Raw genomic sequence first — 25157 nt, forward strand, 5'->3', positions numbered from 1 at the left:
AGGAGATTTTTTTTCCCTATTACAATTTATTCTTTCTTTTATTTAAAATTTTTTTTCTTTTCCTTTAGCACTTCAGAATCCAGAGGTGGTGGCTCTCCGAGGTGGACTAAGTACCATCCTGAAAAATGTGATTGATTGCCAATTAAGCCGAATAAATGAGGCCCTTATTACTACAGTTTTGCACCTTCTAAATCATCCAAAGACGCGACAGTATGTGCGAGCAGATGTAGAATTAGAGGTAGACATTTTTCCTTTCTTTTCAATTTTATAGCTTTAAGTTCTTAATTTGAAAATTATCAACACAATATTTAACACACCCAGTAATATTAATTATTTGTTTTCACTTATTATGTGACCTATTTGAACCAATTACACTTAGTTCTCACTTTTGTGTAGAATTTGACAGTATTTCATAGTTTCTAGGATTCAACTAGCAAAAGTAATCCCCAAAGAAACATCATCTTTAGGGTTAGATAACTTTGGCAGGCAGGGTCAAAGGACTATACAATAAAATTAGCTCCGATCAAAAGAAGGACAATTTTCTTTCCTCCTCATCTACCCCTCACTGAATTGCCCTCACCCCTCACCTATTATCTTGGTACCTATGTCTGAGTCTTTGGGTAAGAAGCAAGGTGCTCTCAAAAGAAACACAGGAATATATATGTGCTTTAAAGCAGAATGGAGACTTTTAAAGTTACTAAGATTTTTTTTTCCCATAATGAGAAGACAGGGATCAAAGAATATACAGCAAACCTCTATAAGTATTCCTAACTCTTTTTCCTGGCACCATAAGACTTTTAGAAGTCATCTCTCAAACTTTCTAGGCATTATAGCCCAGTCATTGTTTCTCAGGGAAAAAGGTCATTAACAAAGGACAGAAACAAAAAGTTCAAATGAGCAGTTAAAAGAGCAAGAGAGGGGAACCTTTAAACTCCACCCCCAGTATATACCAATCAGACCCAATATGCCTCTAATCATTTGACTCTTGAAATAACTAAGGAATTGATTCTGAGTTTGGCTCATCTATTCTGTGAATCTATAGTGTCCCTTTGGCTATAACACAGGAACTCCAGAATACTCAGTGAAGTATTGGGCATTAAGGAAAGGAAAACTGGATAAAATGATGGGAAGTTAATTTTCCAGAGTATGTACAGTGGGAAGGAAGTACTTAGAAAAGGGAATGAAAATGCGTAATATTATAGAATGAATGAATGCTGCCAAAAACATTTTTGTGTTACTTGTGTTGGTCTAAAAATTAGTATTGTTCTTTCTATGAAGAAAGGACTAACTCATCCATTTTTAAATTCAGGAAGGCAGACTAAGATGTCCACTGTGAAATCTTTTGTTAGCAGTTGAAGCAAATTTTTTTTATTTTCTGTCATTCCTGCTTTTCATTAATTCACTTAGGCTTTGTCCTAGTTCATCTGAAAGTGAGGTTAATTGTGTGTAGAACTTTCTCAAAATTCTAAGAAGAGATAAATTCAGGCCTATAGGGTTAAAACAAAGGTAAGAGAGTATTCTCTAATGGTTAATTATCTGTATACAGATTTTTATCATTTATATCCTAGATTTTTTAAATTGGGGATGCAATCAAAGGATGATCAAGTGATTAGTGGAGGATTATTAAAGTGATTAAAAAACTACTGTTGATAAGTTTTCAAATAACAATGGTGATCCCTAGTCCCAATGGAGGACTGAATGAAGTTCCAAAGAATGAGAATATTCTTGGATTAAGCTGATAATCTGGTTTTATTTATTCGGTATGGAGAGTTAGATATCTGTGAGTATTTTGATCTTGAATTTTATGAAATTGAAGTTTGCTTATATTGTGAATTAATAGACTTGTGAGATAATAAATTTAGATATGTTCCAAACCCTTCCAGTTTAAAAGTAAAGAATCTGAGAGCCAGAGTGATTAGTGACTTGCCCAGTTTCCCACATGTTAGGAAGTCATAGAGTCACTAATTGAACCTGAGGTCCACTGACTACCAACCTATTACTACTCTTGACTGTTGAATCATGGCATTCTCCTTAATAACAAATTCTGCATTCATTATTTAAAGGAATCTCATGGATGTGAACTAGAATTTGTGATGTTTAACAAGTGAATTTTTTTCTTAATCTTATTTGGAATAAAATGCTAATTTTGAAATTTTAGAGATAGTAAACTATTGGTTATTTGCCCACAGTCAGGTTGCTGGTTACCAATGTGTTAAAAGTTCATAGTAAGGGGTGGCTAGGTGGCATAGTGGATAAAGCACTGGCCCCTGGAGTCAGGATTACCTGGGTTCAAATCCGGTCTCAGACACTTAATAATTACCTAGCTGTGTGGCCTTGGGTAAGCCACTTAACCCCGTTGCCTTGCAAAAAAAAAAAAACCCTAAAAAAAAGGTCATAGTAGACCTTTACTTTTGGACATATTTTGCTTATGCTTTTTCTTGACAGAGGGGAGTGGTCCTTAATTCCTCTTGAATCTGAAGTAGAAAAGAATGGTAATCAAGAAAGTAGTAAATTCACCCTCTTCCAAATGGGGGGGAAAGTTTATTCATCACTGCTGAAGCCAGAACCATTTACCCTAACATATTTACTTATCATTTACAAAAATTTACCTCTTTCTGGGGTGGCTAGGTGGCGTAGTGGATAAAGCACCGGCCCTGGAGTCAGGAGTACCTGGGTTCAAATCTGGTCTCAGACACTTAATAATTACCTAGCTGTGTGGCCTTAGGCAAGCCACTTAACCCCCTTAGCCTTGCAAAAAAACCTAAAAAAATAAAATTACCTCTTTCCTAACATGTGAATAGTGTGCTAAGTGGAAAGAGTGCTATTATCTGAATCAGAATACCTGGGTTCAAATCCTGGCTCTGCTGTTTTTATTTACCTATATGTCCTTGATTGAGTCACTTAAATAGGCCTCAGTTTTGTCTTCTGTAAAGTGAAATTATTGAACTCATGACCCTTAATGTCCCTTCTGTCTCTAAAACAGTATTCTTGTTATGATCTTAATAAATCAGTTATTGGTATATTTAACTTTTTATCCAAAACACCCAAAACTTTTCATTCAGTGGAAGCTGTGTTTTGAATCTTGGTAGGTACAAACTTGATTAACATATACATTCATCTTATTTAGGCTTCTCTCTTTGTTAGTCTTGAAGTTGATTACCTAGACTTCATTCTACTTTATTTTATTATTCTATTTTTTCTACTTTATGTTCTCATTTAAATAAAAAAAAGGCCTACTTTAAGACTTTTTTAAATTAGACTTTCCCAGAAATTAATCTTTATTTAGCCCTGGATTTTACTTATTATTTTAACCCTAGTTTAGATACTTAAATTCTCTTGGAACAAAATTGGAGGGAAGTGAAAATAAATTCAATTTATTTGTTATAAAGATAATGATCATAACAAGTGCTATTCTTTATTTTTAGAGAATCTTAGCACCATATACAGATTTTCACTACAGGCATAATCCGGACACAGCAGAAGGACAGCTCAAGTAAGTGCCAGATGTTCCCTAAAAATTGAAGATTTCACAGTATGCTACTTACTTTATTTTTACTTTTTAATTTTCAAAGTTCATTTTATCAGCAGTTTTCTGCATTCTTAGATAATTAAAGGGGAGATAATGACTCTACGTACCTTGTTTAACTGAAATGTTTCTTTTTAGTGAAAATGAAACATGAACTTAATTAAGATTTCATTCAAATGTTAGTGTTCTAATTATAAGGACATTAAAAATTCAGGAACTGTAAATCTTATTTTCAGTTTTTTTATTGATATATGGAGTAAAATGGGAATAGTCTTACGATATTTGATTTTTATAGTTTATTCTAAAAATTAAAGGATTGACAGCTAAAAAAAAAAGAAATACCAGGATTGAGAAAGCAAATGGAAATAGCTTTAACAGAGTAAATACTTGTTCCAAATCAGGAAGCCTTGGATTCAAATACTGCCTTAATCAACAGGCATTTATTATCTGCTTGCTGTGTGCAGGGAACTGTAAAATTCTGGAAGTCCAAAGACAAAAGTCAAACATCCCTTATCCTTAAGGAATTTACTTTCGAGGGACAACATGCAAGATGTGAGGTTCTCTGTCAGAAAGGTGCAGGAGACCAGGAAAGGCTCCCTTTAGAAAGTGACGATTACCCAGTAACTTGTGTATCCTCGGAAAGTCCTTTAACCTTTCATTGCCTTGGGCGTAACTCTCTTTTTTTTCGGGGTTTTTTTTTTTCAAGGCAATGGGGTTAAGTGGCTTGCTCAAGGCCGCACAGCTAGATAATTATTAAGTGTCTGAGGCCGGATTTGCACTCAGGTACTCCTGACTCCAGGGCCAGTGCTCTATCCACTGCACCACCTAGCCCTTGGGTGTAACTCTTTAAGGATAAGAGTGGTATTTTCATAAATTTCTTTTCAAGCTGATGTATGGAATAGAAATACAAAAAATGACAAAGTCACTACACATCAGGACACTTAAATATTACTAGGGGAAATGTGATATGTTCACAGATAAGTGGAGAATATATGTACAACATGCAGTGACAGGTTGAAAGTTCACTGACAACTGAGGAATAAGTTTTTTTGGAGCAAGTAGCTCCAACTGAGTTGAACTTAGAATGGAGTTATCAGGTTCCAGTGGTAGAGGTGAGGTGAAAGACTTTCAGCATGAGGGTAGTTTGGTATGGGGGGAATCTATGCAGAAATATTTATTAGAAAGCTATGAATTCTACATGGGGAATGATAATGGGTGTGTGAGCACAGAAAAGTGATGAATGCAAGAGATGTTAAAACAATAGAATCAATAAGACTTGTCAGCTGATTAGATATGAGGAATGAAGTAGAAAAAAGAGTTGATGATGATCCCTAATAGAGCACCTGGGTGACTGAAAGAATGTCGGTACTCTCAATAGCAAAAGGAAGAGCTAAGTTTTTTTGAGTCTAGAGAGAGATGATGAAGACTAGACATTTGAATATTTTAATATCAGATGTTAAACTGCATACAGATGATAGCTGAATCAATAGAAATTGATAAAGATCACCTAGAAAAGAGAGTTTAAGTACTGTATATATAGGGAATGCAACATGGAAAAATAACCTGTAGAGGTGAAACCACAGGACTAGATAACCCCTCAACATTTTCCACTCCCCTAATTTATTTCCATGGTTAGTACTCAGAAGTTTTAAACTTTACTATTTTTTACCATTTTGAGTACTAAATATTCTGTTTCTTAATAGAGAAGACCGAGAAGCACGGTTCCTAGCAAGTAAAATGGGAATAGTAGCAACATTCCGATCATGGGCAGGTAAGTTCCTTCATTCTTCCTTATGCATTTGACTTATATTTTAGAATTTTCATGTTGCCTTTAACTCCCTTCCAAAATAGTTTATTGTGCTCATAAAGTTATTCAGTACTTGTTAAGACTTCATTTCCTTCCCCTTTAAAGACAGAGACTCTGCTTAATTTACTCAACTTTGAGAAAGCATTAATACTAAGTATCTTAAGGCTATTGAAAGAAGACAAATGGATAAGAAGGAAAAAGTGAGGAAAAAAATCTTTGTATGAAATTCCTTTGATAATAAGGAGTTGATAAGAATGGGAAACAAAGTGGATTTCCATAATGAGGGAATGGCTAAGCAAATTGTGACCTAGGATATTAATAGACTTTATACGCTGTAAGAAATTATATGCGATGAATATATGAAGTATGGAAAGATCTTTTGAAAAGATGCAGAATGAAATAAACAGAAATGGAAATGAAAAGAACAATTACCAAAAAAAATTAAAAATAAATGTAAGATAATTATTAAGATCAAGTGGAATTTGAAGAGATATGAGAAGATAGGATATGTGGAGGTGGGAGGGGTATAGATGTTAATTACTACACATTTTCAGGCTTTTTCAATGTACTGTGCTAATTTCTTATTTTGCTCTCTAAAAAGTACTATTTGTCATGGAATGGTTATCTGGGAGTCTTCAGGGGAGTAATCCACAGGATGATATAAATATACTGTGTGTTGTATAAGAAACAAAATATAAAAAATCCCCTTATTTTTAAAAGAAAAAAGTTAATTGGGAAGCACTTGGTAAATAAATAAAATTACATTAAAAAGAAAGAACTTCACTTTTGTTCCCTCTGGGATTTTTCTTTTTCCTCAAAAAGTCATTTAGCAGTAGCCACAGTGATTTAGTATTTAACATATATATTTGATTTTGAAAATAGAATAAGAAAATTAAAATAATTTTGTATCCTTATTCAGTAGAGAAGTTACTTATAATTACTGGAAAATGTTAGTCATGATTAGAAAGAATATTGTTTAGATAATTTATACAAGAATATTTAAAATATTTTGTTAAGATGATAATTGTTCATTGAAGTATTTGATTGCAGTAGATATTAATGTTTTTAGTTTTTTCCTTTTAAATAGGTATAATTAGTTTATGTAAGCCTGGCAACTCTGGAATCCAGTCTCTAATTGGGGTACTTTGTATACCAAATATGGAAATAAGGGTAAGTGAAATGTTTTGAGTGGTTGTTTTTCCTTAACTTTTTAGCCATACCCCTTTTCTTGGCAAGGGTCATAGATAATACCATAAATTTAGATTTATAAAGGATATTTGTTTAAAGGTCATCTAAATCAACTGCCTCTTACAGATGAGAAAACAAGAGCTCAGAAATGGCAAAAAACTTGCTAAAAGCCAACTTTATAGTAAGAGATATGAATTAGAATACGAATTCAAATTTTCTGATTCTGAATCTAATATGCTGTGTCTTGCTGCCCCCTTCAGTCAGAATAGAGACTCTGAAATTAGCTTTACTTGCTTGTTGCCTTGACCCTGAGAAAGCTACTTGATCATAGTGGACTTGTAAAAAGATAGAGTAGAACTAGGTAATTGATAAGGTCCTTTCCAGAGCTAAGATTCTGTGTTTCTGTATTTATACATTATATTATACTCCTGTATGTATGGTTAATGTTCTGTAATCAATACTTTTGTGGTTGTTGAGTTGTTTTTCAGTTGTGTCCAATTCTTTATGTTCTATTTTGGGGTTTTCTTGGAAAAGATTGTGGAGTGTTTTACTGTTTCCTTCTTCAGCTCAGTTTTACAGATGAGGAAACTAAGGCAATAAGGGTTAAGTGACTTGTCCAGGATCACATTAGTATATGTCTGAGGTCAGATTTGAACAGAGGTCTTCCTCTCTCCAGATCTGGCTCTCTATCCATTGTGCCATACAATTTTCTTTGTTTTCTCCTTTAGGGAAAAATGTACTGCTTCAAAGTGCCATATCAATCCAAACTTTGTATTCCTGATTTTTAAAATATTAAAGAATTGTAAAAATGCTCTCATCCACAAGGCACATTCATAAATTTGAGAGGCATTCAGGAGCACTCAGATTGCTATTTTTATCTTATTTGCCTTAGAGCTGTCTATAAGAAGATGAACAGTTAACCTGTCAGAACCCCCAGAAACGTTTCTAAAGTGATAAGTTTACATTGATGGAAAGAGTTTCCACAATAGGAGATCTTTACATCAATGAAAGGAAGATCTATACCTGCTATGCCTTTCCCTCTCTTCAATATTTTTATTTTAAAATTTAAAAAATATTTGTAAAATGTTTTACCTTTTACTCTTTGATTGAGGCAAGAAAGGAAGACAAAGTATAATGAATTGAAGTTGGAAGAAGTTGAAAATAGTACATATGTATAAAACAATAGGCAAATAGAAAAGAAGAGAGTGAATAAGAAGGCAGTATAGCATAGTAGATAGAGAAGTGGGCTCAGTAGTTCAGTAGCTTTGTTACTCTGGGCAAATCACTTTTTAGTGCCCAAACAACTCGCTAAGACTGGATATTGCAATTAAAGTTTTAGTCTGCTTAAAAGAAGAAGCTATGCAATGGGATCTCCTCACACAGAAGACATCTCTAATTTTATTTTAAAGAAACAGATTGTGAACAAAAGTTTGATTACCGAAAGGACATTGTTCCTTCAACTTTCTTTTGGACACTAGCTATTTCTTTGCTTTGTGCTTCAGTAAGTTTCAGTGGAAAAATTCAAGGCAGAGAGGATGCTACTACATTCTTCCTTGTTATATACAGTATATATTGACTTATGTATTGTTCAGGTTTCACTAAATCTGAGGTGCCTGACAGTTATGACCAAGAGAATTTCACTTGTTACATTACCCTATCACTCATTCTCAAAGCCTCTCATTTTTAGTAATTTGTCTCTAATCAGTTCTATAGGAAAAAGGAAATCTAATCTATAATAGACCAGAGCTGTACTATGTCTTTTTGCACAAGTAATCAAATCTACAGCTCACTACCAAATATTTTGATTCTCCCTAGGCTAAATAGCTGGAGTAGGGAATAATCAGACTTGCAGTAAGGCTACTGTACTGTTCTCCAGTTTTTCTAGTACTACCTCTCCTATTGGTTTCAATGTGTTTGGTTTACTTTTTAAAGAATATAGACTCAACAGTCCAAATTTTTAGTATTTCAGTTTGTATAATTTCCTTGCCAAGAATATACCAAAGATTTTAAAAATAAGTTTTAGATTTCTTGTCAAATAAAGGATTTACACGTAGTGTGAAAGAGGGAACATTGGACTTGGAATTAGGTGACTAATTAGCTGGCCTGGCTTTATGCTTTTTAATTGAGTGATTCTGGGCAAGGTAACCCTTCTGAGCTTCAATCTCCTCTTCTGTAAAATGTGGGTAGTGCTAAGTTATATCATCTACCTCATAACATTGTTGGATTGAAATGAAAAGCTAGATAACTGTGGCCTATTGTTATTTATGACTCTTCATTCTTGCAGCGGGGTCTACTTGAAGTTCTCTATGATATATTTCGTCTGCCTCTACCTGTTGTGACTGAAGAATTCATTGAAGCGCTGCTCAGTGTGGGTAGGTATTAAAGTCATTGATTGATTGACTTATGTATATCTTTTTCTTGCTAGAAATTGTCATTTTATCATTATACAGTTATCCCTTCTACATCGTGGGTATTAAGATGTAGAGTTCCCATGATATGGAAAATTTGCTTTAAATTTTGTGGCCATCACCAAGTGTCAGAGAAGAAATTTTAATTATTATACATTAAAAGATGTATTGATATTATACAATGCTAAATACATATTTTATGCATTTCTAAGTATCTAAACTTTTTCTATGTCATCTGGGTCTTTCCATGTCAACTACAGCTTATGCATAATTCTCCCAATTTCTTACCCTGACCTGTGATATATCAAAACCCCAATGGGAAATTGTAATATGGAAGCGATAACCTAGAGTTTAAAATTCTTTTTCTTTAGAAAACATGATTAATCTTTCTGACAAAAAACTTGTTGCTATAGCCTATTCTGTTATTTTGATTACCCCCAAATCTCAGATAAACAGCAGATAAGCAAATTCAGTGCTTAAAATTTTTACTTAAATACATAAATGTACAAATTGAAAGTTGCATAGTCTTTCAAAATTTGTATATGACAAAAATTGCAGTTACTTTATTATAGACTCATAATTAACATTTTAATTGTTTCAAATTATAACCAGGGTCCCATTCTCTGGTATTCAAAAAGACTAAAAATCTCTATTAATTATTGATTTTTCACAGAGAGAAAATATTCAGAATCCAGATATAACCTCAAGTTTGTGGGAATGTCTTTTCCACGCAACTAGAGGGAACAGTTAGGAAGAGAAGGAATATTCAGAGTGAAGTGAATTTTAAAACTATTTAGAAATACAGAAACAGGGTCCACATAATTTCATTGTGTGGAGAGAGAATAATTTTTAATAGCTCCATGAATTAGTACCCAAGATTAAGGAATTTTGATTTAAGCTAAGTTTCCTTAGCGTAGCAGCCTTAAATGATCATTAAAATGAAAACAAGATAGAAAAATTAAAAAGTCTTGCCACTTCTATTTTATTAATTAGTATAGGGAAAGATGTCGCTAGAAAGGCGTTCATATGAAAAAAGACTGATGAAGTAATTTGAAACTAAAACCAAAAATGTATTAATCTGTGCATATTCTTCGACCCATTGATACTCCTACTAGATCTATACTTCAAAAAGATCAGAAGAAGAGGAAAATGACCCATATAAAAATATTTGTTGCAATTTTTGGCGATGCAACAAATTGGAAACTGGTCTGTCGGCTTTTGCTTGGTCTGAGATCAGGATTGCTACCTCTGCTTTTTTTTAAAATTCAGCTGAATCATAATACATTCTGCTCCAGCCTTGCATCTTAACTCTCTGTTTCTTTCTCTGCTTCAGATATGTTTCTTGTAAACAACATATTGTAGGGTTCTAGTTTTTAATTCAGTCTGCCATCCACTTCTCTTTTATGGGCATTTTCATCCCATTCCCTTCACAATTATGATTATTTAAATCTATATTTCCTTCCTTCCTATCTCCCCCATTTATACTTTTATCTCTTCTTTCACTCTGTCCTTCCTCTCCAATGTTTTGCTTCTGAGCACCACCTCCTTCAAGTCTGCCAAGATCTAAGTGCCTGAGTTGTTGATCTGTTCTGTGACTATGAGCCTCCCATTGGCTTGCCTGCACCTCACTTGTGCTGGGCTGTTGCTCCCCTTTTATCCAAATGAGGCAGACCTTTCCTTTAGCACTTCTAAGATATCTTAAATTGGAAAATTATTTCGTTTGGTCTTTTTGTGGATTCTATCACTTAAAGACTTAATTTAAGTTCTTTTTTCAGGGAAACAGAAAAAAAGATCAGGCAACTTTTAGATTTATGCAGCATCTTGATTCTGTGCAGGCTGTCCTCAGATCCCCAAATACATTTTGAATAGAAATATTTGCCCCATTTTTATATAATTTCAGAGGGCAAAGACAAGGTATAAATTAAGAGAAATTTAAGTTTAATGTAAAGACTTAACTGGTAATACCATCCTCATAAAATATGACCTACTTTAAGAAATAGAACTCCAAGCAATTGAGGTATTCAGGCAGATGTTAAAATTTTTTTGGTGAATTTATAAAAGGATTTTGTCCTCAAGATAGGAATTGAACTTGATATTACCTAAGACACCTTCCAATTATAAAATTCTATGATTCAAGGAAGCAGTTTGATTCAGAATAATCAATATTTATCTAAACATAAATACTTAAACACAAACAATAATTTTGCTAGCTTTTCTTTGATTAGATTTTGCCTGATAATCTTCTAGATTTCCTCTTAGTCTAGATATGCTTTTTTTTAAAAAAATTGTGATAAATACATTTCTTTATAATTAATGGTGGCATTTATTTTTTTTTTAGATCCAAGTAGATTCCAAGATTGTTGGAGACTTTCCGATGGCTTTGTAGCAGCTGAAGCTAAAACTATTCTTCCCCATCGAGCCAGATCCAGGTAGAATTTATTGACAAGAGATTGTCATATTTTTATAAAAATTAATATTTTTTCCTATAATATAATGGAAAACTTTAAATTTTTTTGTGTTAATATATTTCTAGACCAGACCTCATGGATAATTATTTGGCACTGATACTTTCTGCTTTCATTACAAATGGACTTTTAGAGGTAAGTGAAATTATTGTAAATGCTGTTTCAGAATTTACCTTATGTTTTCTGATGATTTCTTTCAAAATAGCAAAATTTGCACCATCCATATATAATGAGGGCCAGTATTAGAAAGCTAGACTAGGAGTGAAAATGCTTCTTTATCTTATCTAGAAAATAAGAGTTAATAAATAATTCCTTCCTAACTTAACTCAGGAAATTGTTATAGGGAAGCATCAAGTCAGCTATTTTATATACAAATCCTCTATAAACTACAAAATGTAATTCAGTTTAACACACATTCATTAAGTGTTTATTTTGTGCAAAACACTGTGAGACATTGGTGAGATACAGTATTTGGATAAAAAAGAGCTTCTAATCTGATCAAGTACCTGCAACACACAAATAACTACAACTTAAAATTTTCTCCAGTAATGTCATAGTTAATTGCAAACAAATTGCCCTGTGAAGTCCAAGAAGAGGAGAAGTCATCATGGATGGACTGGGAAATAAAAATAATCTTTGTGAAAGGAGTGATATTTGAGATGAACTGTAAAACAGTGTAAAAATTTAAAGGAGTAAAGAGTGGACCAAGAAGCAGAGGCAGTCCAATGTAATACAGTGTTTTTCTTAAGAAATTGTTTGATCAAATTTGACACGTAAAGGAGAATAGTAAGAGAATAATCTAGAAAGGATATAATTGTACCAAATTAATTACAGTCTTAAATTCCAGACTAAGGAGTTTGAACTTGAAATGAGGAATAATATGGTCATATTTACACAGAAGAAATCTGTGTCTGATAGCTTTTTTTTGAAATGGAGTGGCAGAGGAGATGAGTAAAGGTTTGAAGAATTACAGTCAGTTATGTTATAACTCTTATTTTGAAAATGCACATTTGTTCTAATGTGATTGACATAATAGGGACAATTTGAACACAGTGCAGATTTTGTCAATTTATGTGCAGGAATGCATAAAAACCATGCCCAAACTGAATTCACATAGGAAGCATGTGCACATCTTAGACATATATCAGCCTCTAGTTCATAGTGTATATTTTCCTGCAAAGTTGTTTTTGTTATTCTTTTGCTTTTGTAAACTTTTACATATTTGAGAGGGGAAAAAAGATGCAACACCCCACACAAATCTAAATAAATTGCTTCAAAATAACAGGAAAGGTAAAAAAGAAAACTTTAAATATTGAAGGGAAACTTGAAATAAAACATTTTGAAAAAATAACAAGCTTGTAATATCTCCCAAGAAATAGGCATAAAGGAATGCACATTGTGAATCGTTAGAGACAACAGCATTGAAAAAATCTCTAGGTCCAACTGGAATTGTGGGTAGAGGAGAACTAGTTCTAGCACTCATGCATTTTTACCACTCTCCCCTTCCCCATCCCTGTATTACTTACTTAGGTTACTTTCCTACCCATAGCAATTATCTTTGCCAGCTCTGTCTTCATTGGAACTACCTGTCACTATTAATGATGATGATGATGATGTTAGCTCATATTTATATAAATACTTACTATGTGCCAGGCACTGTGTGCTTAGTGCTTTTAAATTATCTCATTTGATCTTCACAACTCTTTGGCCGTTAGATGCTATTATTATTCCTATTTTACACATAAGGAAACTGAGATAAACAGGTTAAGCAACATATTCAGGGTAGTATAACAGTAAGTGTCTGATGCTAGATTTGAACCTAGGGTCTTCCTGAATCCAGACCTGGCAATTTCCACTGCACTTACTAGTTGCCTCTTTATTTATTGTGGTAATTATATATTTCTTAACCATGTATTAAGCTGGGCTATTTTACTAGATCCTTTTTATGTCATTGACAAAGTTTTTGAGTTTTGTGCCTCTTACCCCACTTTCCTTATAAACTGTTGGAATATTTCCATTTTGCTTAACATGCTAAATTTTAGGAAGGTATAAGTTCCCTTATGGAAGAACTGACTTTCCTGGAGTTCACTGCACTAGTTCTATGAGTAATAATAAAAAGTCGGTGCTAGTCTGGTGGCATGAGTTGAGAGAAACTAAATGCAGGAGATTTTAGAAGTAGACTTGATCTTGGTAACTTTGAAATATGAAAGATAAGGAAGAAAGAAGAATTAAAGGTGACATTAATATGTTAAATGTGGAAGAGTAGGTGAAGGAGAATACTTCCAACAAAATCAGAGGAAGAAGCAGATTTCTAAGGAAAAGGTAAGCAGATTGAGAATGAAAAAGGTAATAATAGAAAACATGTAGGCATGCATGTAGGGTATGCTTAGTGTGGCCATACCTACCCTAATGTGTCCATAACATGGTATTGTGTTTCATTTTTAAATTTGTATTTTTATTAGGAAGTTTAATTTTTCATTTTTTAAAAAAAAGTTTAATTAAATTTTAGTTCTTTAGTAATTTTCCTGGTTGAATACTATAATGAAATGTGCTGCCCATTATTATGAATGAGGATCTCTTAAGAATGTGAGAGACAGCTTTTCCAAGAGTGATAAAAAAGCTAGCCAAGATTATATACCATCAGTTTATAGTTGGTAAAATTATCCTGAGACATTGCTTGGCTTTTGTGAAATATTACAGCAAAATTTTCTTTTTTTCTCCCCAAAGGGTTTGGTTGAAGTAATAACAAGCAGTGATGATCATGTCTCAATTAGAGCTACGATTCTATTAGGGGAACTTTTACACATGGTAAGTCTAATATCTTTTGAATTCTACATATTATAATTTTATTAAATTCATGACTTTATGAATATTTGTATTTAGAATGAATTATCTTTATAATTATGGTGGGGTGAATTTTTCTTCCATGTGTCTTGATATTTTATATCTCAGTCTGTAGTGGCCTACTACATATGTTTAATTGAAGTCATTTTCTTATTTCTTCTTTTGGCATGGTGTCCTTGGGTTCTCAAACACTATGTCAGCAGAACATAAACTGGCAGAGCCTACTCTGCTGGAAAAAGCCCAAGAAATTGAATTTAGGGACAGACTAGTTATGTTTGTCTTCAGAGGACATGATTATTTAATTTCAGAGAGAGTGGTCATCATTTTGACTAGAGGGTGTTGAATTTTTCAGTTTTAGCAATTGTGAGAAACATTCTTTGAAATCACAGACTTGTGCTTTGTATTAATGACCTGTGCTGATAACTCAATAGTTCTTGTGGCCCATACTTTTTAGATTAACAAGCAATTGAATGTTAGTCTTAATGCTCACTGTATAGATTGATACTCTATAACCATCTACATCTTTAACTTTAACTTTCTACCCCCTAAATTTATAAACCACCTATAGCAGTTCAGTTGGATATGTAACAGATGTACTATGTAACAGGAAATTGTTGTGCTCTAAACTACTACTGTGTATAAAGAACTTCATACATAATTGTTTTATTTTTATAGATGCCTATTATGAGAAGTATTATTTTTATAGATGCCTATTATGAGAAGTATAAATTTAGCTCAACAGATTGACAGATTTAAATTCAACAACAGTTTATTCAACATATACTATGTAAGCACTGTCTTAAGGATAAACTGTAGTCATTGCCCATAAGGAACTTATATTTTAATAAATCATAAATTGGAGTCAAAATAATAGGAGGGAAAGGGTGGAAATAAGCTTTAGTATATGGGGGGAGGCACAAAAAAAATCGTATTTTAAGTATATAAAGATAAAATTGGCCAAACCAACCTCTGTAATATATTGGCAAGTAAAAAAAGTGCTTTGACAGGTACTAGAAAGTATTACTAACTATCTGTTTTCCCCTCCTTGTCCTAGACTTTTTAAAATTGCATTTTTTAAATTCATAACTTTAAAGTGGGTTTCCCTTCAAAAAATAATTATTGTGTTTAATGTAGAGAGTATGAGATCACTTGAATAATAAATGAAAATTAACAGTTAAAGAACAGTTCACTTTGACTTTGACCTTTTTATTCCTTCAGTAAGGAACTACAGACTTTGAAGTCTGACTTTGGATTTGAGTCTTGACCCAAGACATCCTTAGAGTCAGAATGAACACTCAGACTTATATTGCTTCGTCTTATTTTCCTAAAGTATAAGTGTACATTGGCTTTCCAAAAGACAAGCCAAATCAAAGTCTTACTAAATATTTATTCAGATTTCTATTTAAACTGTAAGAATGATTGAAAACTTTTATTTAGAAAGTATGATTTAGGATAAAAATTAGACCCAGTGATGGCCAGATTCACACATACTTAAGTAAAAAGCTGAATACAGCTTTAAAAACTACATTGAATTAAAAGTTTTATGAATATTGGGCTAGGCACGATTTATTTAATGAAATATGAGTATAAATATATGTATCTTCCGTGTGTGTGTGTGTGTGTGTGTGTGTGTGTGTGTATGTATATATGTATATACATATCCTCAACTGAAATCCTACTTAGACACCTCATCTTGGCATGGAGATGACCTTAGGTTCTTGAGTCTTCCAAGCTGGAAAGGTTTCTGATAAAGGTGCTTCTTACTTGCTACGTCTTTGGCCTGAAGACTAGCCTTGATGAGTCAAAGCTCCTTTCTGGAGCCCTGATTCAAGGTAATTTTATTTTTTCACCTACAACAACTGATAAAGGTCTTTTAAGGTACCCACAAGTTTCAATCTGCATTGGTAGAGGGAATTAACTGAAATACACTGATAAAATCACAAATCATTTAAATAATGAAATCAGCGTTAGGAATTTATGGCATATTCATGTGGCATTTGTTTTTAGGCAAACACAATCCTTCCTCATTCACATAGCCATCATTTGCACTGTTTACCAACGCTAATGAATATGGCAGCATCGTTTGACATCCCTAAGGAGAAAAGACTGTAAGTATGAGTTGTTCCAGCTCATTAAAGTTATTAGTACTTGTAAGTTTTATTATAATTACTTTAAGTTCATATATATGGTACTTAAAATCATTTTTAATGAAGATTTAAAAAGAAACCATATCAACTTGCAAAAATGCATAGTATTTTTCTTGTAGATTATATAGTTGATATGACAGTAAAATAACATCAGGATTCTTCATTATTCTTTTGCTATAAGTTTGGGGACATTCATATAGATTATCTGCAGCAATCATACTTGGACATAGAGGAGATGGTTGGAGCTAGGATAAAAGGGAAAGGTAAACTCTCTCCTGGTTTGACTCATATCAGCTTAGCTCCATTTATCCTTTCCTCACCCAAAGTTTTAAAACTTAAAATCACAGTTCTTGGCACTCAATACTGTACTTTATATATCTGTTTTCTGGGTTGCTTCCACATCTGTCACCTCTCACTTTTCCAGCCTGTATTTCTATTTCTATATTTTTATATCTATTTGTATATTTTCTATATCTATGGTATTCTATATTTTTAGAGTATAAAAGTATGAGTCAGATTAAAGATTTTTGATAAATTTTGTAGCCTAGTTGCATCAGTGGTTTCTAAATGCAAAATCTATAAAGTTATAACTTAGTGTCTTTTTTTTTTTTGGAAATCCAAAGTAAAATGTGGTCCCATAATTTAAGTAACTAATCTCTTGCATTAGAATCCTACAAAATATGTTCTTGTTTACCCTAGAAACGACTTTAAAGGAATTTATGCTTTGTTATAATAATAACTGCATATATTTTTCCTTATTAGACGAGCCAGTGCAGCTCTGAACTGCTTAAAACGCTTTCATGAGATGAAGAAAAGAGGGCCTAAACCTTACAGTCTTCATTTGGATCACATTGTTCAGAAAGCGATGGCAACACACCAAAAAAGGGATCAGTATCTCCGAGTTCAGAAAGATATTTTTGTTTTGAAGGTATTTGTGACTAAATTTAAGTGATTTTTACTTGTGATATTTCTTAATTTAAACTACATGTTTAATTTTATTTGTAAGTATTTTGATTTTCATAACTCATTTTTTCTGTGGGAAGCATTTAGAATGAATATTTTTTAACTTTAATAATTTTTAGATGCCCCTTTGATATCTATGACTGAATCATATCCTTAAATGATGAAGCTTTTGGAGGGAAGTGGAGGAAGGAACTGCAAATTTGGTTTGATTATGTTTCTGTATGTATGGTTAATTTGATAGAAAATAATTTTCCTTCAATGTTTCAGGATACAGAGGAAGCTCTCATGACCAATCTTAGAGATAGCCAAGTTCTTCATCATAAAGAGAATCTTGAATGGAATTGGAATCTCATAGGCACCATTCTTAAGGTAGAAGAACAGTGTATTTTGTGATTTGATTAAATGGGTTTAAGTATGTACTTAATGACTCAGATCCTGTTTTTGATTGTTGGTTTTTAATGCCTCCATAAATATTTAGGAATTGATGGTTTAAAAGACAGTTTCTACATAATCCATTATCTTTTTTCTAGTGGCCAAATATAAATCTAAGAAACTATAAGGATGAACAATTACACAGGTATGTAAGAACTACATAAATTCACTACTTAGGGAATATTGCCATATAGTTATTAAAATTAGTCATTCAATATCATATACAGTATCATTTTATACTAGTAAGTATGGAGGCCTTTGTGAACTTGGGTAAGTCATTAATGTCTGAATGCTCCAGGCAACTCTCTAAAATTGTAAGTCACAGACAAGTCTTTTTTTGTGGCACCATTGTAGGGAAGTTTCCCATGCTGATGAAGCCACAAGATCCATACCCCAAAATAATATTTTATCGGAATAGCTAAATTCACTAATTTGGTCATTCTGGGTTATTTTGTGTTTTTTTTTTTAATTCAAAAATAGGTTATGTTTTGTATAATTCATGCAAATTTTAAAATTCAAAAAAAAATTCCTATGCTTTTAAAATGGTATTGATTTCAGTTTTGATACAGACTGACCAATTTAGTAGTTCACTAATCTGAGTTTCTCAAACTGAGTGACCTTTAAAGAGTATTGTAGACTAGCCTGCCACAATGAAGATAACAGATACTTGGTATTTATCAATTTTAATAATGATTTACTAGCTTATTTTCAGTCTGAGTTTTTTCTGTACACTACCAAAGTGATTGTTTTTAACCTGCCCCTATTCTGTCATAGTGTGATTTGTGGGCCACTCTCTATTACCCAGTTCTTTTCTTCATCCTCTTTCCCAATCCTCAAGACTCAATACCTAAACTCTTTTCCTGAAGACCCTGGTAATTGTGGGAAGACTCATGTGACTATTGCAGAGTTTAGGAGCCCTTCATTTAAATCGTTCTGTGGACAGTGCACAAAACTTCTCATTATAAAAGCTGAAGTTCTGTAAGTCAAAGATATTTTTGGATAGGGAAGATTTAATGTTTATGATTTTCTTCAATATAAAATAATTTTTTTAATAATTTAGATTTCCCCTCCCAAGTTTTAAGTGATTATGATCTATCCCTGTCATTGATATTTTTTGGTTATTTATAATAAAAATAATAACAGCTAACATTTATTTAGTACTTTGGAATTTGCAAAACTATTTTTATATGTTCTCATTTGATTCTCCGGACCTCCTAGGATATAGGTGCTATTATTATTTCCATTTTTACAAGTGAAGGATTGAGAGAGATATAGTCCCTTTGACAGGGTAACAGAGGAAGGAGTTGAACTTAGTTCTTTCTGACTCCAAGTCTAATTTTTTTATCCATTATTCCACTTAGCAAACGTTCCCCGCAGTAGTGATATTTAAATCTGAGTAACATATATAATAGCATTATACTGACAGCATAGTGATTAATGTGTGTGTGTGTGTGTGTGTGTGTGTGTGTATGTATATATATATACTATGTTAATAGTTCATAGTAATAGTTTATAATAACAAAGATTCAGAAACTAAGATACAGTTCAGGAAAACCAACTCATCTCTCTTCTGCACTTGATTATTTTAGATTATGAAATAGATTATGAAAGAAGAATACTTTGTGGCATTAATAAAATACTTAAGCATCTGTGATCTTTGTGTAGGGAATTCTCAACATTGAAACTATCAATATGTCACAAGAAAGTTGCCTAAGATTAAGTGATTTACCCAGGGTCACACAGGTAATTAAGAAAATACAAGTGTCATATGTGGGTTGTGAACCCAGGTCTTACCGATTCATAAAGTAAAGTGTTATAACCATTATGTTTATATTTAATTTCTTGGATAAAATAAACTATAATAATGATCAAATTAATAATTTACTTGTTTTGATTTTTTTGCTAACTCCTTAACCATAGAAACTAAGAAATCATAGAATTTTGAAACTTGATTTACTCTTATTTAGTATGACATGATTTTGTAGAATCATAGGAAAGGCACCTCTTGTATTGCATAGGAAGATTGACATCTAAGAGCTTCAATAACTTGCTCTCATCTGTCTAACCTCGTCTTCTGGCTTTTATAATCCTTTTTTTTTTCTAGCCAAGTCTTTTTTAACTTTGTAGTTCTTTCATATTTTTGTCTTAACATTTTCAGGTTATAGTGGTATCATTTAGAATGAACTGTGCTATGTAGAATTTTAATCAGTAACTTGAATAAGTAAATAGATAGTACATCCATCAAATTTGTAGCTGGACAAATAAAGCTAAAAGGAATAACTGGCATTGGCTAGTGATAAGAATCTAAAAAGAACTTGACAGACTATAATATTGGGCTGATTTTTATTGGATGAAATAGGATAAATGATAAACTATAACACTTGAAATTTAGAAAATCATGTTCACAAAAACAAAATGAGACTTACCTAACTCACAGGTGACAATTTTTAGAGGCAGAAGAGCTAGAGGTAGAGGTGTAGTGAACTGTGAAAACATACCCACAATATGATTTAGTAGTTCCTAAAGTGAATTCAGTTTTACACTGAATTCTAAGAATCCTGTAGTCCTAGTTAGAGAGTATTTCTAGAATATTTGCTCAATTTTGGATGCTATGATTTGGAAAAGAATATTTTAAGCTAGGAACTGTCCACAGGAACAATAAGGACTTGGAAATCAAACCAAATAAAGCTCATTTAATGGAACTGAGTATCTTCACTTAACCTGTAAAAGACTTGGAGGAGTACATGATGTTTATCCTTTAAATATTTAATTTTATTTAAGGTAGTAGGGTTAATATGACTTGCCCAAGGTCACATAGCTAGGTAATTATTAAGTGTCAGGTCCTCCCAACTCTAGGCCCAGTGCTCTATCCACTGTGTCACCTATCTGATCCTTAAGGGACTATCCCTATGAAAGAGAGTTTTCACCTTGTCTAAGTTACCTTAAATGACAGAACTAGAAGTAGAGATTAGAAGTTTTAGGGACACTATTCTAGGCTTCCTCATAATAGATAAGAGCCATCAATATATAGAATTGATTGTTTTGTTAAGTTTTCCCTCTTTTTCAGGTCTTCATGTAAAAGTGTAGTTGATTGGTCTTTTGGGGTCCCTGATTTTGTAAATTAGTTTTTAGGAATTATACCAAAAGGTATCTTACTGGAATAAGAAAAAATATTGCCTAGTGTATTCCTTTTTCATCTTTTTTTTCAAAATGATCTATCATTGGAGCATAATATTTTAAAGATAGGTGGTATTTACTTGTTTTTGAATACCCCAGGATCTAGGAATGATTTATAATGATTTATAATTTTTAATAAAGTTTTATTGTGTTTACAAATGTAAAAACCATTCTTAGTTTGTGGGCCATATAAAACAGGTTGACAGGGCAGATTTGGTTGTCAGGTTAAAATTTGAAGATTCCTGGTCAAGTCCAGCTCTTTTCACCTTTTGCTAGGCTCAGAGAACTCAATGATTTTCTCCAGTAAGTAGCAGAACTAGGATTTGGTCTCATCCCTTCTAGCAACATGACCTTTTTATCTACTATAAATTATTTCAGATTTAGAATAATTATTCCATTTTGAGACAATATTAACTTTCTAATCTTAATCTTAGGTTTGTACGACGACTACTCTATTTTTACAAGCCTAGCAGCAAATTATATGCCAATTTGGATCTGGATTTTGCCAAGTCCAAACAACTCACAGTTGTGGGTTGCCAGTTTACAGAATTTCTTCTTGAATCTGAAGAGGTGAGAAACATTTTTACTCCGAACATTTACCAGATCAAATGATTACCAGATAAAGAAAAACACTAGTTTTAATGTAGCTATAACACTTAAGTTGAGAGAAGACTAAGAATATAAACTACAAGAATTTCTGTTGTCCATGTAAAGTGAAGGTCAGATTCTTGGAAGATTTTGTTCATAGGCTCAATTCTATGTCTGTAACATTCAACTTGCCAACTTTAACTTGCTTTAAAATCTATGAACATACCACTTGTAGAAACTACTGTTAGTGAAGAATCTTGTGGTTACTTCCTCTATACAAAATATTTTCCATTAACTCTCACTTCATTTGTTAACTTTCCTGTTCACTTCCCATATAAAGCAATTTAAAGGTACAAGCAGAGAAACAAAATTTTGTAATTATGCACATTGGCAAGGGTCCCCCCTCTTCCCCTAATTCTTATTAAAGAGATAATTGCCTATTGGATTCTACTCTGGCACTCTGTGTTCTTTCTGTTTTTCATGATACTGCATAACCCTATAATGTAATCTTCATTGTAAATAATCTCATCATTCCTGATTAGAAATGTCCTTAGAAATGGGAACAACTTTTCCTGACATTCTCTTGAATATCAGAAACCCTGAATCTTCCCAGTAAGATGAGTGCCTTGCCAGGGAGAGCTTCCTAGCATCCTAGTCTTCCTGGGCCAGCTATTGATCCCTCCCAGCTGTGACCTCTTGCAGCTCTACCTCAACCAGTCATCACATCTAATCTTCTCTTTACCTCAGCTTCCAGCTAAACACACCCTGGAAGGTCTCTACCCTGAAATTGAACCCTAGGGATGATGATAACCTATCTGAAATCAGTAAAATTCCACCCAGTCATATTCATCTTATACCATGATTCTTACCTTCCCCCACATCCTGTATTATTCCTCAAACTCCATTTTCTGCCCCCACTGCTTGCCTTATTGTTTCCCTTTCCTTTAATCCGGTGCCTTAATGTACTATGTGCTTCTCACCCTTCCACTGTACTTTCTGCAATGACTGCTTCATAGATTAATTTGCCTTTATCCTATATCTTTTTCCTTTTCTCACTCTTGCCATCTTCTTGCACTAAGACTGAGCTCCTTATTCCAACTCTGGTTATACTTTTCAACTACTCTATCACTGCTTGTGAGGAGGTCCTACTATATTTATTCACTGTCCCACTCTTTTAAAAAACTTTTCAACTTTCCTTAGTTATGTTATGACTTCTCTCTTCCTGCCTCTCAACTGAAAACCTGGCCTCGTACTTTCAAAAATTTGAACCTGAAATCTGGAGCTCCCATTTCCTGCCTTGTCATGTCACTTAGATACTTTCTTCCACTCTCTCTTCCTTCACTCCCTTCTCACATAATGAAATGACCCTCCTCCTTGCCAAAGGCAAACTCTTCAACCTATACAATCTTATTCTAATCCTTCTTTTCCTCTGTCACCCATATTCTCATTAACCTGTAATCTTTCCCTATGTTTCCCTATTTTCCTAAAACACATCCTTAAAAAAGATGGTTCTGTTTATTCCCTGCTTGTTACCTTTATCTCCTCTCATTCATGGCTAAACATTTTAGTTAAGAAGACCATCTAAAATTGGTGCTTCCATTTCCTTTCCTTTTAGTCTCTTTTTGCAGTCTGACTTCTTACCTCATCATTAAACTAACTGCTTTCTCTACTCATTGATGATATCTTAATAAACAAATCTAATGACTTTTTTCTCAGTTCTCATCCTTGACCTACCTGTAGCTCTGTTATCTATTTCTGCTTGATTTTTTTTTCTCCAGGTTTTTGTGGCACTGTTCTTACCTGGTTCTTTTGCTGGTCTGGTCCTTCTCAATCTCCTTTACTGAATCCTCTTTTACCACTTTCTCACATGAAGAGGTGGTCTTTGTAACGCCCAAGGCAAACCCCCCTGTGCACTCATGCTCATCCACTGACATTGACTTCTTGGTCCTCTTATGAGATGTTCTGCTCAACTTCTGTGACTGAAAAAAAAAGTTTTTTCATTGACTGAAAAAAATCTCCCATCACTCATATGCCTTCTACCACTTCAATTCTGCTAATACCAACCACAAGTACCCCAAGGTTTCATCTTGGGCCTTCTTCTTTTCCTCTATATTGTTTTCTTATCAGTTCCCATGGATTCTTTTATCTATGTTGATGATTTGCTTATTTACTCCTAGTATCTCTTCTGACTCCTGGACTCATTTCCAGCTGCCTATTGGACATGTTGAACTTGATATCCTACTGCTTTATTACTTAGCATGTCCAAAACTTGTACACATCATTCTTCCCTTAAATCTTCCTCTCTTCCTAATCTCCCTTTTACTGTGGAGTATTTCTCCATCATCTCTTTTCCTCCTCATTGCCAGTCTTTTACCAAATCTTTTTGAGTCTAACTTCAGAACATTTCTTGTACTTACTCCCCTTTGATACTATAAATACCCCTGGTGCAGGCCCTTATCATCTTACATCTCAACTATTGTAGTCACCTACTTACTGGTCTCCCTTCCTCAAATTTCTCCCCACTCATAAGAATCTTCCTAAAGCATAGAATTGACCATGTCATTCATTTGGTACATCTGGAATCAAAGTTAAAATCCTTTTTTTTTTTGCATTTAATTTGCCTTTTATAATCTGGTTGCTTCATACTTTTCCTATCTCCTTACACCTTACTCCTCCAGCCATATATTTTGTAATGCCATTGAATTACATCCTGCTTTTTCCCTGTTTATCTGGACATTTTCACTGTTGACCTTCACACACACACACACACACACACACACACACACACACACACACACACACACACATTTTCTCTCTCTCTCTCTCTCTCTCTCTAGTCTGAAATACTTTGTCTCATCTCCAGTCTCTTGCCTTCTTCCAGGTCCCAGCTTGTGCAAGAAGTCTTTCTTCATCCCTCTTGGTGATGAGCTCCATTTTATTCTGTTGGTTCACAGTTAGTTGTCTTCCCCTCTTAGGCTGTGAGTTCCTTGAAAGCACAGAATATTTTTACATATCTTTCTGTTTCTAGCATTTAGCAAATCACTGGCATTTAGTAGGTACATAATAAATATTTGTTTAACTTCACCTGAAAGATGATAGAAGCGGATAGTTAAAACAATGCCTGAAACATAATATATGCCAGATAAAATACCAATCAAGATTTCATAGTCAGATTAGTTTGTTCTTTTGTATACCAAATCTGCTTCGTATTGTTAATAGAATTTGATATTATTTTGCGTGTGTGTGTGTGTGTGAAGCACTCACTGAGTTCCATGTGGCACAGGATATATTACAAGTCCTCAGCAAATCTTAAAGCACTAATTAAATTTTCTTAATGTTTCTTGATTGAGTAATTTTATTTGATACAGCAATAAATGAATTGAAATGGATACAGACTTAATGGATTTTAAACAAAGAGTACCTGAAAGATAAATGTGAACTAAACATTTTGATTGTAGTAAGACTTTTGTATTTGCCAGTGAGTTAAGAAAATAGTTTATTATATATTTCTTTAAACCAAATATATGTTATTCACAGAAAGGAAAATGTTACCATGTATCAGTTTTATAAGATGGATTCTTGCTTTTCCAATTAATAACTTAGTACTTATAG

The 25157-nt window shown here is 33.2% G+C and overlaps 1 protein-coding gene across 8 annotated transcripts in view; it reads left to right on the plus strand.

Annotated features, from left to right (window-relative positions):
• RICTOR (RPTOR independent companion of MTOR complex 2) overlaps nt 1–25157 on the plus strand; it is a 138122-nt gene that overhangs the window by 81458 nt on the left and 31507 nt on the right. For all 8 annotated transcript variants that reach the window (XM_074206786.1, XM_074206787.1, XM_074206790.1 and 5 more), the window contains 13 exons: nt 69–238; nt 3426–3493; nt 5230–5297; nt 6421–6503; nt 8806–8893; nt 11268–11358; nt 11463–11529; nt 14122–14202; nt 16246–16346; nt 17148–17313; nt 17616–17717; nt 17879–17925; nt 21392–21527. In XM_074206786.1, the coding sequence (XP_074062887.1) occupies nt 69–238; nt 3426–3493; nt 5230–5297; nt 6421–6503; nt 8806–8893; nt 11268–11358; nt 11463–11529; nt 14122–14202; nt 16246–16346; nt 17148–17313; nt 17616–17717; nt 17879–17925; nt 21392–21527 (1268 nt within the window). The remainder of the gene's footprint in view (nt 1–68; nt 239–3425; nt 3494–5229; nt 5298–6420; nt 6504–8805; nt 8894–11267; nt 11359–11462; nt 11530–14121; nt 14203–16245; nt 16347–17147; nt 17314–17615; nt 17718–17878; nt 17926–21391; nt 21528–25157) is intronic.

Source organism: Macrotis lagotis, chromosome X (assembly GCF_037893015.1).
Source record: "Macrotis lagotis isolate mMagLag1 chromosome X, bilby.v1.9.chrom.fasta, whole genome shotgun sequence".
NCBI classification, from domain to species: Eukaryota; Metazoa; Chordata; class Mammalia; order Peramelemorphia; family Peramelidae; genus Macrotis; species Macrotis lagotis.